This window comes from Sturnira hondurensis, unplaced genomic scaffold (assembly GCF_014824575.4).
Source record: "Sturnira hondurensis isolate 20B ecotype Veracruz unplaced genomic scaffold, ASM1482457v3 Scaffold0021555, whole genome shotgun sequence".
NCBI lineage: Eukaryota > Metazoa > Chordata > Mammalia > Chiroptera > Phyllostomidae > Sturnira > Sturnira hondurensis.
In genome coordinates this window covers 955,045-969,201 of record NW_028094186.1, presented here as the reverse complement: position 1 = coordinate 969,201, position 14,157 = coordinate 955,045, and the positions used below count along the sequence as shown (strand labels likewise).

At 47.7% G+C, this 14,157-nt stretch overlaps 1 protein-coding gene across 1 annotated transcript; it reads left to right on the top strand.

Moving 5' to 3' along the window:
* Window positions 1-842: 842 nt before the first annotated feature.
* LIN28A (lin-28 RNA binding posttranscriptional regulator A) lies at window positions 843-12,268 on the top strand. The gene is made up of 4 exons (XM_037032967.1): window positions 843-873; window positions 1,315-1,514; window positions 10,851-11,035; window positions 11,984-12,268. The coding sequence occupies exons 1-4, from the start codon at window positions 843-845 to the stop codon at window positions 12,198-12,200; spliced, it is 633 nt and encodes a 210-aa protein (XP_036888862.1). The 3' UTR covers window positions 12,201-12,268.
* Window positions 12,269-14,157: the final 1,889 nt, after the last annotated feature.

The following is a 14,157-nucleotide window of genomic DNA, read 5'->3' as shown; positions in this document are numbered from 1 at the left end:
TGGACTTGAGACCAGTCCTGCCGGATCTCCGGCCTCCCCCCCCCCCCCCCCCCCCTGCGCTCCCCCATCTCAGGCTTCCTAGTATCCTGAACTCCAGGTCTATCTAAGCACACGGGGTGGGGGGTGAGAGCGGGTCAGCGCCGAGCAGCCGGGTCAGCTTGGAGGCCTGAAGGGGAAGGGAGGGGGAGGGGCGCTAAAGTGTTGGGGGAGGGGGAGGGCTCATCCATTTCTCCCTTGACAGGTGGTTTATGTCTCTGATTGGCCAGCGCTGCTGGGCTCACACCTCCCTCCCCCAACTCTCTGGAATGTATAATTATCTGCGCAGGGGGCGGGGGTGGTGTGTGAGTGTGTGGGGGAGAAGTCACGTGGTTTTGAAACTACCCCTCAGATGCACACACAGTCCCCCCCACCTGTATGTTGCTTTGGGACCCCCAACGAGTCATTAAAGTGAAGGATTCCAAATTCTGGGGTACCCAAGACTTTTAGGGCTGATGGCCCCTATTTCCAGATGTGTGTATGGAGAGGAGGTGTCAAACCTCAGGGTTCTGAGAAGGGACACCCCAGAGGTGTCAGAGAACGCGGTGTGGGGGAGGGCAGAAGCTGGAGCCGAAGGAAAAGGGAGGGGAAAGAAGAGGGAGGAGAGGGAGGGGGCAGCCCGCGGGGGGTTGGGTCATTGTCTATTAGAATTTGGGAGCCTTTGAAAAGCCGTGGGCCCTCCCACCGCTATTGTGCTGGGGAAGATGTAGCTGCCTCTTCTCTGAACCACCCCTTTGCCTCCGGACCTCTCTGGGGCCAACAGCCGCCGGACCTGGGGCCCGGGACCGTGGGCTTAGACGACTACCATGGGCTCCGTGTCAAACCAGCAGTTTGCAGGTTCGAGCTCGGGACTTACTGGGGACACCACAGGCTACAGGGCGCGCCCAGAAGCCACTTAAAAGGGAGGTGGGAAAGTGTTCCCCAGGCTGGCCGGAGGAACCCAAGTGTTTGCGGTCTCCTGCTTCAAAGAACGCTGGTGTCCCAGTGGCGTCCACACAGAAGCTACCGGGGCAGGGGGGAGAAGAGGAAGGGCCTGTCCGGCGGTCGGTCCCAGGGCAACGTGTTGTGGGAAAAGGAGCAAAACTTTCGGGGCACCCACCTCTGGCCTCAGCGTAAGGTTGGGGAGCGCGGGAGGCAGCCGAGACAGGTTTTTTATTACTGGCTGCAGCCTCCTGGGTGTCCACCCGCGGGCTAGGCGGCCGGGTCTCCCTGCCGGCCCTCTGGGAGGGTCCTCCAATTCCGTGGCCCGTGTGAGCTGAGCGCCTTCTCAATCTCCAGGTGGCTGCGCCAAGGCGCCGGAGGAGGCGCCGGCGGACGCGGCCCCGGCAGACGCGGCCCAAACGGCGGCAGAGGAGCCACAGCTGCACGGTGCCGGCATCTGTAAGTGGTTTAACGTACGCATGGGATTCGGTTTCCTGTCCATGACCGCCCGTGCCGGGGTCGCGCTCGACCCTCCGGTGGATGTCTTTGTGCACCAGGTGAGACCAGTTCTGGTAACTTTAGCGCGTAAGGGGATGTTGGCGCAAGTATTCGAGGGTGGGCGGACACGCTCGGCCTTTGGGTTGAGGGCGATCAGGGGTCCTCATTGTGCGTTCCCATCTTTGGGATGGTACCCCACATCCGATTCCTGGTTAACTCCAACAGGACCAGAGTGAGAGGCAGAGCGGATTATCAGCACTTCCCACTCCCTTCCAGGAATCCTTCTGGCTTACCACGTGTTTGTTACCTCTTTCCCCTAGGAAGAGGGCAGGGGCAGGGAGGTGACCCCATGTGGCAGAAACTAAGGTTGTATTGTGCTTGCGGGTGGGGGGAGGGCCAGCGTGCAGGCCAGGGAAAGCACATGCCCGGCCATACCAAGGGCCCTGAGCGCCAAGCGCGTTTCACTAACAAGTGAATGGAGCTCCCGGGCAGGGAGAGGGAGGGAAACTGCTGTAAGACCCAACAAAGATAAAGCTACAAAGTCAGCCAGGTCTCCTCACCAGCCTGGTGGTCACAAAACTCAGTCCCTGGGGGCTACCTAGGTGGAATTGGCAGATCTTTAAAGGGTCTATTAGGCGGCCTGAAAGTTCCGCCAAATGACCAGTCTCAGGCATAGTTTACCGACTGGGCTTTTGCTGTCCGGTTCCTACCAGAAAGGAAAATCTAAGGAGCCAGGCCAGGTTGGGAGGAGTTAGGTCGCAACCCCAAGTTCTCAGTTACAGCAGGGCAGAACAGTGGGGGTGAAATTCAGTGTCGCGGGGCAGGGGGTCGAGGGAGGCTAGCCTCTGGACCTATTCTCAGCTTGGCATTTATGGCCCCAGAGAGCCATTCATTGCTGTCCTAACATTCCCAGCCTCAAACAAGGAGCCAGAGACTTGAGGTTTCCCCCCTCCCTGGCCTCCCTCTCACCCCTTCCTAAATGCATTAGAAGCCTTTGGGTGGTCTGGTCCTGGGACACTAGCCACCCATAAGGACTATGTAAAGGAAGTTGTTGCCTGTGTCCCTTCCACCTCTGGAGGTTTGGGGCTGGGCCTGAGAAAAAGAAACGACTGATCCCAGGCGAAGGAGGTGGGCACCCAGGCCGGGCATGGAGGGGTTACTTTGGGGAGGTTGGCTTTAGATCCTTGGGGGAGGGGAAAGGAGGATGTGGGGATTAAGGGTTGGAGCCTGAGGGTTGGTATTCTGGAGGGGGAGGGGTGGAGATAGGAGATGCTGGGTGGACTGGTTCGAGGCTCTCAGAGGAAGTGAAGTGTGGGAGGGGCAACAAGGGAGATTGGGGAGGAACCCAAAGAGATGGGGGTCTGCCAATTAATGTCGGTGACTTGGGGTCACTGGGCTGCTTGAACATCTGCAAGGAGGGTCTGCAGCAGGATGCTTACCTACTCCCTTGTAGCACCCGTTCTCACCCCTATATCAGACAACTAAGGGTAGTTCTAGTTAGTGACGTTGCCCCCTTCCCTGTGTCATTTACATATGTGAATGATAATGGAAGTAATTGTGGGGGAAAGAAGGGAATTAGCCTCTTTAGATCTATTAAATCACTTTATTACAGGAACCAGCTTTGAATGCCAGCTCTCCCGACTCTACCATTTATCTGATCACAAAGAGATTAAAACCCTTCTGGGTCTGGAGAGGGGCTAGACAGCTACCCCAACTTTGGGAGGCTTTGAATAAGGGTCAGAATCAACATTTTCTTGCCTTCATTCCTAAGGCTGCTGAACAAGGGGATGTAACCCCACCATCATCTTGGGTTCCTTGGTGATGTGGGGGAGGAAGATACTTTCCTCTACCCTCAAGGTTTTTTTGGCTGGTCTAATCAAGTAGGCAATAGACAGATTAGCAAGAGAGAGTAACAAAATTTAATACACGTGCATAGGAACCCTGCATATATGAGAGTCAGGAACTCCACATGCACAAGAGATTTAAAGATAAAGGAAACCTGGGTGTTCCTTTGTAGACATTCCGAGCTGGGGATGAGGTAAGATGCCTTAGGGGCTTTGAAGGGTTACTGTAGGACCTTAAGAAGAGCAGATGTTCAGTAAGAGGAAGTTTGGCCTGTTCTACCCTATAGACCAGTCAGAAGAGGTTATTTCTGATAAATCCTTACTATGGCCAAGGCCCCTAATTCAACTTCTTATGGGTAGGTAAGGGAGGGGCAGGAGTCTTTCTTAATTCCGAAGCTTTTCCTTGGAAAATCCACATACCCCAGAGGTACATCTTGGTGTGACTCTTACTGAACTCTCACAGAGATAACCAGACCCAGGGGAAGGTTTTCCTGAGCAAGTGGATCTGCGCCTCAGGGTACCTTAACCTTAGTATCCAAAGCAATTGGAAATATTAGATGGCAGAGAGAAAAGCAGGATCCTTCAGGTTTGGGGGGTGAAGCCCATATCATCTGTTTCAGATGAGTTAGTTAGGAGGTAATCTTGACTTCAGAGTCTTGGAATTTCCGGGGACATTCCACAGTTGAATAAGTGAGCAAGAGGGAGTTGAGCTGGGATAAGGAATCTAGAACTTGTTATGACTAACAGTCACAGGACAGTGACTAAGCCTTACTTGATAGCGTCCCCTCCAACCCCAAAGATTTTTATTTATTTATTTATTTTTAGAGAAAGGGGAAGGGAGGGAGAAAGGAGAGAAACATCTATCGGCAACTCAACCAAGACCCAAACCTGCAACCCAGGCATGTGCTCTGACTGGCAAGCTAGCCAGCTACCTTTCGCTTTGCAGAACGATGTCCAACCAACTGAGCCACAGTGGTCAGGGCATTAGGTCTTCGTAACACGTTGCCTGGGTTTCAATTAATCCTCAAACCCTCCCATAGCAGTACGTTAGACGATTGATCCAGTCCCTGCACTTGAGAAATATTTCTCTGGAAATCTAATGTAGAGAAATTAAGTAGATTCAGGGTGATCCTTAAAAATTGTCCTGGGAGAGGAAAGCATTCCCAAAGTGGAGGGGAGGGTAAGACATTTCTCTTTAAGAAGAAAGAAACCTCCCCTTCTTTGGCTGCTGGTGGTGGTGGGCACCTTGGAGTTAGAGTTCAGAAAAGGTGGTCTGGGAGCCTCTTCCTAAGGAAAGAGGAAGGGGGAAAGCAATTTGACATTTTCTTTTCCTTTCCCCGGGGGGGCCTACTTGGTGCTTAACACTGTTCATTACTGTTTTTTCGCTCCCTCTCACTTTATGTCCCCCCAGGTATGAATGAGTAGGAAACAAAAGAAACCCTTAGCCTTTAAAAAAAAAATAAATAAAGCAAAGAGATTAACAGTTCTTTTCTTTTATTCAGCTACAGGCCTTTGGATCTAGAACTTTTCGCCTGTCCCTGGGGTTAGAGGAATTTAAAAATCATAATGGCAGATGGCCAGCCCTTAAGTCCAGGTTTCTCAACCACTAAGGACATAATTGGAGCAGGGTAACTCCTCTTTACGAGCATCTTTCAGTTGTGACAACAAAAAATGTCCCCAGATATTATCAAATGCCCCTCAGAAGTAAAATCACCCCAAGTTGAGAAACACAGTTATACAGGGAAAGCTGGAGCAAGAAAGCTGAACTGTCTCAACTTCCTGAGATTCTGATATCTCCATGGCCTTTGGAAGAGTTTTAGCTTAATGTGTTTCCTGTGGCTTAACTCCCAAACCCCCCAAAATTAAAAATGAGAGCAAGGTGCCCTGCTTTCTCCCACCACCAATCGGAACCCAAATATTTTAAAAACAGCTTTCTGGCTGAAAGACTGTGTTAGAAGGCTTGGAGGAGAAAGAAGAGCCTGATCAAGTTTGGGTTAGAAAATTTTTTTAATACCGATAAACTGTTGGAACTGCTCAAACCTGCTTTTCCTGAAGATAAGTGCAGCCGCAGGCAGGGTCTAAGTTAGGACTCTGGGGTTGGGGGTGGTGTGAGTAGAGAGATCTTTCACCTGGTTTATAACATTAGTGGAGCCTCTGATTGCTCGCCTCCCCTAGTCTCTAGTTAGTGATGTCCTCCCCTAACTAACCTGTAGGCTCTTTGGAGGGAAGGACTAGGCACAGGGTTAGTTTTCTGGTTCACAGTTGGTAGGCTGAAGCAATGAATGTGAAGAAGCAAGGGGCACCTTGGAGAATCAGGAGTACGCGAACAGTTTGGAGTCCCTCTTAGTACGGGTCTTCCTTCAGAACAAAAGACTGGGGATGGGGAGGGAATGCTAACTGATAGCTGCTCTCTTTCGGGACGGATTGGAACCCATGGGATTGTTGGTTATTAGTTACTTCATTTCCGTCTTAATAGGATAAAGCATATTTTAAAAAATGAGTGTGGATCACTGACTTTCAAGGAAGTTGGGAGGGAAGTACCTAGGTTGATTTTAGCATTATGGTGTCTTCTTGGGTCCTTTTCTTTCTGAGGAGACATGCTTTCTAGGAAAGGACCCAAATAAAGGGGGTCCTTTATCCTGAGATGGTGCTACCATCTCAAGTTCCACTGTGAGAAACGAATAACTTGTGTTTGGTGACACTACTACTTGCCCTGTAAATGGTTTTCAGTGGCTCCCCAGGGCATGTGGTTTCTGGGACATTCCTAATCAAAGTATGACATCACTCTTCTGGATGGTTCCAGAAGGATGGAACCCTCTTTCTGGAAGGGTGGGGTGGGAGGAGAAACTACCCCAGGCAAAACATCTACCCCTCCTTCCGCAGGTATGAATAGTAATTGCCCAATTATTATGTGTAAAGTCTGGGAGGTCAAAGAAGGTAAGGGAGGAGGAAGATAAAACTTGAAAGAATAGTACATAATGAGTATAGATTAATTTTAAATTATCTCAGCTTGGAGTTAATTTAATTTAGACAGAAAACCAAAATCCAAAATAAATGGCTTTTGTAAAATTGCATAAGCACAGGGTTACCGGCTTAAAACTCCAGGATCCTCTCTTTCATACCCTGAGTGGGAGGGTGGGGGCAAGGTGAGGATTAAGCACCCATCCTTACAGGGAGGGACTCTCCCTCATCAGGGTTCAGTCCCCCTGAAACTCCATCTTCCTGAGGACAGAAGAGATGTCTGTCCAAAGTCGCTGGGGAGAGAGATCTAGGTGAACGCTTACCTTCACAGGCAGCTCCTTCTGTCCATTGGCAGCCTTGTGCCAGTGGGCTGATGAGCAGCGCCATCTGGTGGAGGACTCCAGGCAGGAGCTGGTGGTCCTGGCTCTGAGTAGAGGTGATGCGGGGGTGATTCTGAAGGGTAGATCTCTTTCCCCACCCTCCCTAACAAATAAACTATCAAATAAACTGCTTCTGGAAAAACTGCTTGGTTTGTCCCAGCCCCACCAAACCCTCTACTTTCAGGAATGAAGCTCAGATCTGAATGTGGGAACGCTTCAGGACTGAGTCGTTAAAATTAGTTTTACCTGCTTTTTACTTTTTAAATGTGGCTATCAGAGAGTTTTTAAATGTCTGTGTGATTTGCATATCGCATAGCACTGACTATAGAGTTAGGTAGTTTATTCCACAAATTGTGTGCAGTACTGGGCACCTAGGTAGTCTCGAGCCAGAATGGCCGTGGGTGTTACAGAAAAGCTGGGAATCCCTGCTTTGATTCCTGTGAGCAAGGCAAGTGAGTTTTCTGAAATCCTGACTCTGCCACTTAGGTAGAAAAGAGTGATATGATAAAGGTGGGGAGGTGTGCAGAGGAGAGAGATGTTAGAGCCGGTAGGGATCTAAGATCTGATCCCCTCCTTTTACAGATGATTAAAGAACCAAAGCTATCCAGCCTCCATTGAGCAAGATGAGGGAATCTCCAATTCCTGTGAGATTTTTTACTTCACACTCCCTGAGTGACCCCTAAGGTCCGGCCTCTTTGTTCTTTAAACTTAAAAGGCATATGTTGTTCTTGGGATGGGGATATTTGATGTGGGGGAAGGTTGGAGTAGGCAGTGGTGAGGTATGAAGGGAGCAGAAGGCATAACTGGCCCACGTTATTTCCTGCCATCCGAAAAAAGGCCTTTTGAAACTTTTCTGTCTGATTAAATGCTACCTTCCCCTAAGCAGTGAGCTGCCCTGTAGCCTGCCCGCCCTCCTTCCTTAAACACATTGGGAAAGGAAGAATGGAGACCTGCCTCCCACATCACCTGTGAAGCAATTTATCTGAGCCCTGGCTGGTGTGGTTCAGTAGTTTGAGCGCTGGCCTGTGAACTGAAAGGTCATTGGTTTGATTCCCAGTCAGGGCACATGTTTGGGTCGTGGGCCAGGTCTCCAGTTGGAGACACATGAGAGGCCATCAATCCATGTTTCTCTCCTTCTCTTTCTCCCTCCCTTCCCCTCTCTTTAAAAACAAAAATCTGTAAAATATTTTTTCTGAGTAAGTAACTCTAATTCATATTCCTGTGTAAAGAATTGGACTAAAGGCACTGGAGGGGAGGGGATCAGATCCTGTTCAGTTCCAGCCCTGGAAGCAAGGGGTGGCAGGCCGGTCAGAGAGAAGGAAAGATGGCCGCTGGTCGGGACTCTGGCAGAACCACCACCCTTAACTAGGGAAGAAAGGTGTCTCTGTATCCATTTCTCATGCAGTGACCATAACCTCAAGGAGAAGAGGAAGGAAGGAACCAATGAATGGTGAGTGTGTGTGTGTAATCTCAGCCTCTGGAACTCCAGGAATCTGACCACCAGAACCAACCAGTGTCAACTCTTTGTTTCCAGGGGCTGGGCTCTATTGGGGAAACTCAAGCCTTGCCCCTCCCCGCCCCAAGCCTTTTCTTTTTTTGGAGGGGATGGGGAGAGGGGCGGTCCCTGCTTTGTGTGTGGTTGGGGGTGGGGTGGGGGTTGTAACAAGAATTTCTGGCTCCTTTCTGATTCCGGGCCCTGGGAGCCTGGCTCAGTGGGGCTGCATGCTGATTACCTATCTGATAAGACAGGAATTCAAAGTATGTGTTTTAGGAAGGGGCCAAGCAGGGGGCAGGGAGCCACCCCTAGAGACATCCAGTCTAAATCTTGACCTGTTATGGTGAGGTGCCTGCAGTTGTTTTTTTTAACTATTTCAACGTCTTAAACAGACCTCAAATCCTCCAAAGATGGAGTGGGTGACCTGAGAGGACTAGTCAGTTTCATATTGGCCCCATTTATATTACCCTCTTGGTCTTATAGACAGTAAGTCTATAAGATGTAGATAAGGAGAGTGCTTCCTCGGTAACTTGGAGCTCAAAGAGAGGGGTAGTTTTCTGAGTTTCCACTGCTAATTAATGATAAAAACCAGAGTTAAAATTCCCCAGTCTCTTGACACTTGGTTCCCACGGTTACTCTACCTTGATCCAGTTTGAAGAGGTTGATGATAATTGCCACTCAGTGGGGGTTTACGTGTGGCAGGCAATGTGTTAATTACTTTTCAGGCTTAAAACCTCACAGTACCACCATAAAGTTAGTAGTTACTTCCATTTTGTAAGTTAGAAAGGAGGGAACAGGCCCTTAGTCTCCAGACTTGTTCTTAATCATTAATCTGCTGAATTATAGCCGAACTATCTGCTGGGGGTGTCCCAGCCTGTGAGCCCACTAGGCAACTAGGAGAAGCTGCTATTTATTGCCTAGGTCTTGATTCAACTCCTCCAGTACCTCCTGATTCCATGGCTTGTCGAGCTCAACAAGAGACGAATCACATCTAACTTCAAATTCAGGATTGTTACTGTGCGATGGGAAAGGGGGCTGGCGCCTTTCTTTCTGCAGCAGAGCCTTAGGTAGATCCCTTGCTGGTAATTAGCCCTTGTCTCTGAAGGATCTGAGGCCCAAGGGTGAGTGGTTGACCAAGGTCACTCTGCCAGATATTGGTAGAACCAGCATTTTATGAACCAGGATGTACCTGGCACCTGAGCCTGTGCTCTTCATCAATTATCTCAGTGGAAGTATTGCCTTAAGCAATACCATGTAGGTTAAAACAAAAATGTCGTTGTGATTGATAAACTGGGGACCCCATATGGCTAAAGAGCACGTTTCACCTCGCACCCAGTTTGAAATAGTATCCTGTCCCTCCCCTTCGCCAACACCAGTTATAAAACACTCATGCTACTTACTCATGTTCCCTCCAGCACCCAGAACTCTTGCTTCTCTGAACCTCACTTTCTATGGTGACTACACCTTGTTGACATTTGACCAAGTAATCAGGGAAGCTGTAGTGAAGTCTATTCTGGGTAGAGAGGCTGTCACCTCTAGTAAGGTAGTGTTGTTAAGCAATAAGTGGCAAGGTAGAATGGGCTGTGCGCTTCAAATCAGGAATCCTGGGTTCTTTTGACACTGGCTTTGCCACTCAACTAGCTGTGTGAATAACTCTCCATTTATCTGAACGCTGCTAGGCTCTTTGCAAGTGTCAGTATTCTTTAGAGAATTTTTATGAGTGTATTTGAGCCCAACTAATGACATATGCCAGGAAGCAAGATCTCCAGTGCTTCCTGCATACAGATATGCAATATTTTAATGGGTGCTCCATACATTATTCTAAATCTTTTTTACATTTAAATATATTTGGCCATTTTTCCAAGTCAGGAAATTAAAATGTACTCCTTATTCATTAATCCAAAAATGTGTGAGGCATTATTTAGGTGCAAAATGCAGCAGGGAATAAAACAGGGACTTGACATTCTTTTAACTGGTTGCATGGTAGGGTCCGGGAGGGACTGTCACCCCCGTCACCTTCCCCCCAGGTGTTGTTAAGCAGTAAGTAGTGAGGTGGAGTGGGCTGTCGAACCAATGAGATTATCATGCTGTCCTGCAAATTACCTAGTTATATTTTGTTCTGTGATTCTCTTTCTCTTTTTTTAAATTTATAGTAGCTTTTTGTTGTTTTATCAATCTAGTTATCTGTCTTGATTTTATAGTTTTATTCTTTTTAGCATGTACATATTTTAAGTTCTGGAGTATATTTTACATGCATATGATACAAAGTGTAGAATTCTGGTTTCATTTCCAAATACAGAGCAAATGTTCTCAACAATGTTTATTGACTTGTTTTCATCACCTATTGATATCCCCTCATATACTTGGTTCTCCTAGAGGACTTGCCCTTATATATGCATTTGCTTGGGTCATACTGTCTTTTCCTTAAATTCTATGTTTAAAATTTTTTCTTCCATTTCACTTGGAACTTTAAATGAGATTAGCTATATAAAAAATGTGATGGCACCTGTTATAACATGATCATTTTTTGTTAATATAACATAAATTTCTTGTTCTTGACTGTGGCGACTCCTTTTCTTTACTGATAAAACGGGAGTGTTATTACACTTGTTCTTCCTGCACTACGAGAATACATCCATGCAGGGTTTTGTTGGGGGTAGTTGGTGTGTAGTGACAGAGACTAGCAGTAAAATCTGCCCTGTTTCCCTTCCCCAGAGCAAGCTGCACATGGAGGGCTTCCGGAGCCTGAAGGAGGGTGAGGCAGTAGAGTTCACCTTTAAGAAGTCTGCCAAGGGCTTGGAATCTATTCGAGTCACTGGCCCTGGTGGGGTCTTCTGTATTGGAAGTGAGAGGCGACCAAAAGGGAAGAACATGCAGAAGCGCAGATCAAAAGGAGACAGGTATGGATTGGAAGATGGCTTATGTGGATTGGGAGGACATGCTGAGGATGGGGAGAGTTCTCTCAATCTTCTTGCCTCATTTCTTGGACCAGGTTGCCAAAGATAAAATGAAGCCTATGGTCCCTGGCAACATCTGGATGGTTAGGGTACCTACCACAGATGCGGGAGACAAGGAGGGGGCAGTGTATGAGGAGGGTACATGACACACAGTTTTTCTCTGTGAGCTGTAGCCTCACTTGCTAAGTGGGAATGGTGATACTAACCTCATGTGATTATTTCAGAACTAAAGGAGACTGGTTGTGAAATGGTGTGTCTGTACATATTGTTCCTTCACCAGGTCTTCAAATGGCTGATTTCATTCATCTTAGCTCTGTGCTCAGACTGTATAATCTGACTCCTTTCATTTCTTCTTTGTTTTTAATGAAAGGCAGCTACAGTCTTTTTAACATTTTATCTTATTTTTAGAGCAAGGGCAAGGGAGAGAGAAAGGGAGAGAAACATCAATGTGTGAGAGAGACATCTATTGGTTGCCCCTCCTACGCCCCCAACCCAGGGCCCTGCCTGAAACCCAGGCATGTGCTCTGACCGAGAACTGAACCAGTGACCTTTTAGTTCACAGGCTGGTGCTTAATCCTTTAAGCCACACCAGCCAGGCAGGTACCGTGTTTTTAAGGGTATGGTAGAGTTTTACCTACCCCCCAAATCATAGTGCTCACTTGGGGTCCATGGTTTCTATTCTTGGTATTTCAGTGTTTTCAAGGTGACGTGAATCTGAAGATTGTCTAGATTCAGGTTTGGAAAAGACTTGAAGATACCTAGTCACATATCTCCTTTTATAAGTGGGAAAATTGGTCTCCAGGAAGGAAAGAGCCCAAATGTCCTCAGACAAAAAGGTTTCTGATCTCTTCTCAATCCTTTCTCAATTTTTACTATCCTGCTTTGTACCAGGTGCTACAACTGTGGAGGTCTAGACCATCATGCCAAGGAATGCAAGCTGCCACCCCAGCCTAAGAAGTGCCACTTCTGCCAAAGCATCAGCCATATGGTGGCCTCATGTCCACTGAAGGCCCAGCAGGCCCCCAGCTCACAGGGAAAGCCAGCCTACTTTCGGGATGAAGAAGAAGAGATCCATGGCCCTGCCCTGCGCCCAGATGCCCAGAATTGAGCTACAACGTGTCAGAGGCTATCCTTTTGTGATCAGGAAGTTTCAAGGAGCAGGCATCAATCGGCAGAATGGAGAAAGTGGGGGCAGGGTGGGTAAGGGGCAGCTGGCACTGCCATGTATCTCAGGCTGGGTTCCATGGCCTCAGCCCCTCTTCCTTCCTGGTCAGGGGGAGCAAGGAGGCACAGGAACCCAACTACACTCTATCCAAATACATGCAAAGGCTTTGGGGGAAATACCTCTGTGCAGGCTTTATTTGAGTCTCCAGCTTTTGAAAGTGACCTGATAGGGAAGTTGTTTTCTTTTTAAAGAAGGATATGTAATGATAATATTTCTCTTGCCAAAGTGAAAAGATTAGCATGAGACCAGATTGATGAACTCAGCCCACAAATGATTACATTCTGTGGGAGGAAATCTCTCAGGGGTACAGCAGGGTTTTTCCTTATCCCCCACTCTTGGGAGAGGGTGCTGAAAATTGCCCCAAGTAATGGGTTGTGACTACAGGCAAAAGGGATGATTGGGGAACAGCTGCAGACCCACTGCTCCTAGGCTCCCTCCCACCCCATTTCTGGGCCAATACAATTTTATTTGGTCCCTTGGATAACTGCACCTTGGGTCCCACTTTCTCCAGGATGCCAACTGCACTAGCTGTGTGCGAATGACGTATCTTGTGCATTTTAACTTTTTTTTCGTAATATAAATATGCTGGTTTTGTATTTTTGTGTATTTTAATCTAAGGCCCTCATTCCTGCACTGTGTTCTCAGGTACATGAGCAATCTCAGGGATAAGTGGGCAGCAGCTCCGCGTCTACACAGCAGGAATACTTTTTGTTATTTCATCATCAGGGAAAACAACTATTCGGAGTGTATAGCCTATTGAACTACCTCCTTTTTGCCAGTTCGAGCTGGGTTTTCTGCCATAGTGTCCTCTTGAAACCCCTCCATCTTCAATGTTTAGTGGAAGACTAGATTTTGACTGGGTGGCCCCATTATTTGATCTCCTTCTACCAGAAGATTGCAGATTGGTCTGAACAGGAGTAAGTGGTTGGCGCAGAGGTTAGGAGAGGCAGGGCTAGGTGAAAGGCACAGAGGGGAAGCCAAGATTAGGTGAGGTTGTCTATATATGTGTAACCAAGGATTCCTGTTCCAGACCTCTAATGCCAGGGTTTGGGATTCACATTACATACCAGATGCATACCTCACCATGCACAACAAGGGGTATTTGTGTGTGTGCCTGTGTGTGTTTTAAAAACAAACAAAAAAATGAGTTAATAAAGATAGGTTTTAAAAAACAATACCTCTCTACCCACTTTGAGCTCTCCGGGAATGGATATTTGAAGCAACAACTCAACTTTTCAACCTTTAAAAATTCTTTGCTTTTCCTCTTGGCCTCCAGAGAGACCGTAAGTGATGACTTCTTTGCGATGCCCAGAGCCAGTGTCCTGCCCTGCTGCAGCAGTGACTAGTGTCGTAGTAGCTGAAGGAGAAAAGTGGGTTTCATTTACATACTGAGATCACTGAAAACCTACCTCACTGTGTTGAAACGGGGCAAATGCAATAGAATGCATTGGGTTATGTGTGTCTGATCTTGGGTTCTTGTCTCCCCCAATTGCTGCCCGCTCTAGTTATTGTATTTGTCTGGGCTTTGTAGGACTTCACAGTAGCTGATTTGGTGATCGCTAAGTAGCCTAGTTTGTGTAAATGTGTTAGTCTTTCTCCATGTTCTTTTGGGGCTTTATTGTTTACAAACTTCTTTTTGTATTGAGAAAAATAGCCAAAGCATCTTTGACAAAAGGTTCTGCACCAGGCAAAAAGGATCTGAAACCCCTCTTGAATGGGGGTCTTGAATCATCCTTTCTTTTGTTTGCTTTTCCTCTCTCCTATCTAGGACCAGATCTTCTGTCCTAAAAACTTGACTCCTACCCTCTCCTCTTTTATCCACACCCCACCACAAGAGCGC

What these genes read in the sequence shown, in the direction of transcription:
- LIN28A (XM_037032967.1), top strand. Translation starts at nt 843, where the DNA reads ATGGGCTCCGTGTCAAACCAGCAGTTTGCAG. An exon ending in GTCAAACCAGCAGTTTGCAG is followed by an intron (nt 874 to 1,314) that starts GTTCGAGCTCGG and finishes CTCAATCTCCAG; the next exon opens with GTGGCTGCGCCAAGGCGCCG. An exon ending in CGCAGATCAAAAGGAGACAG is followed by an intron (nt 11,036 to 11,983) that starts GTATGGATTGGA and finishes GCTTTGTACCAG; the next exon opens with GTGCTACAACTGTGGAGGTC.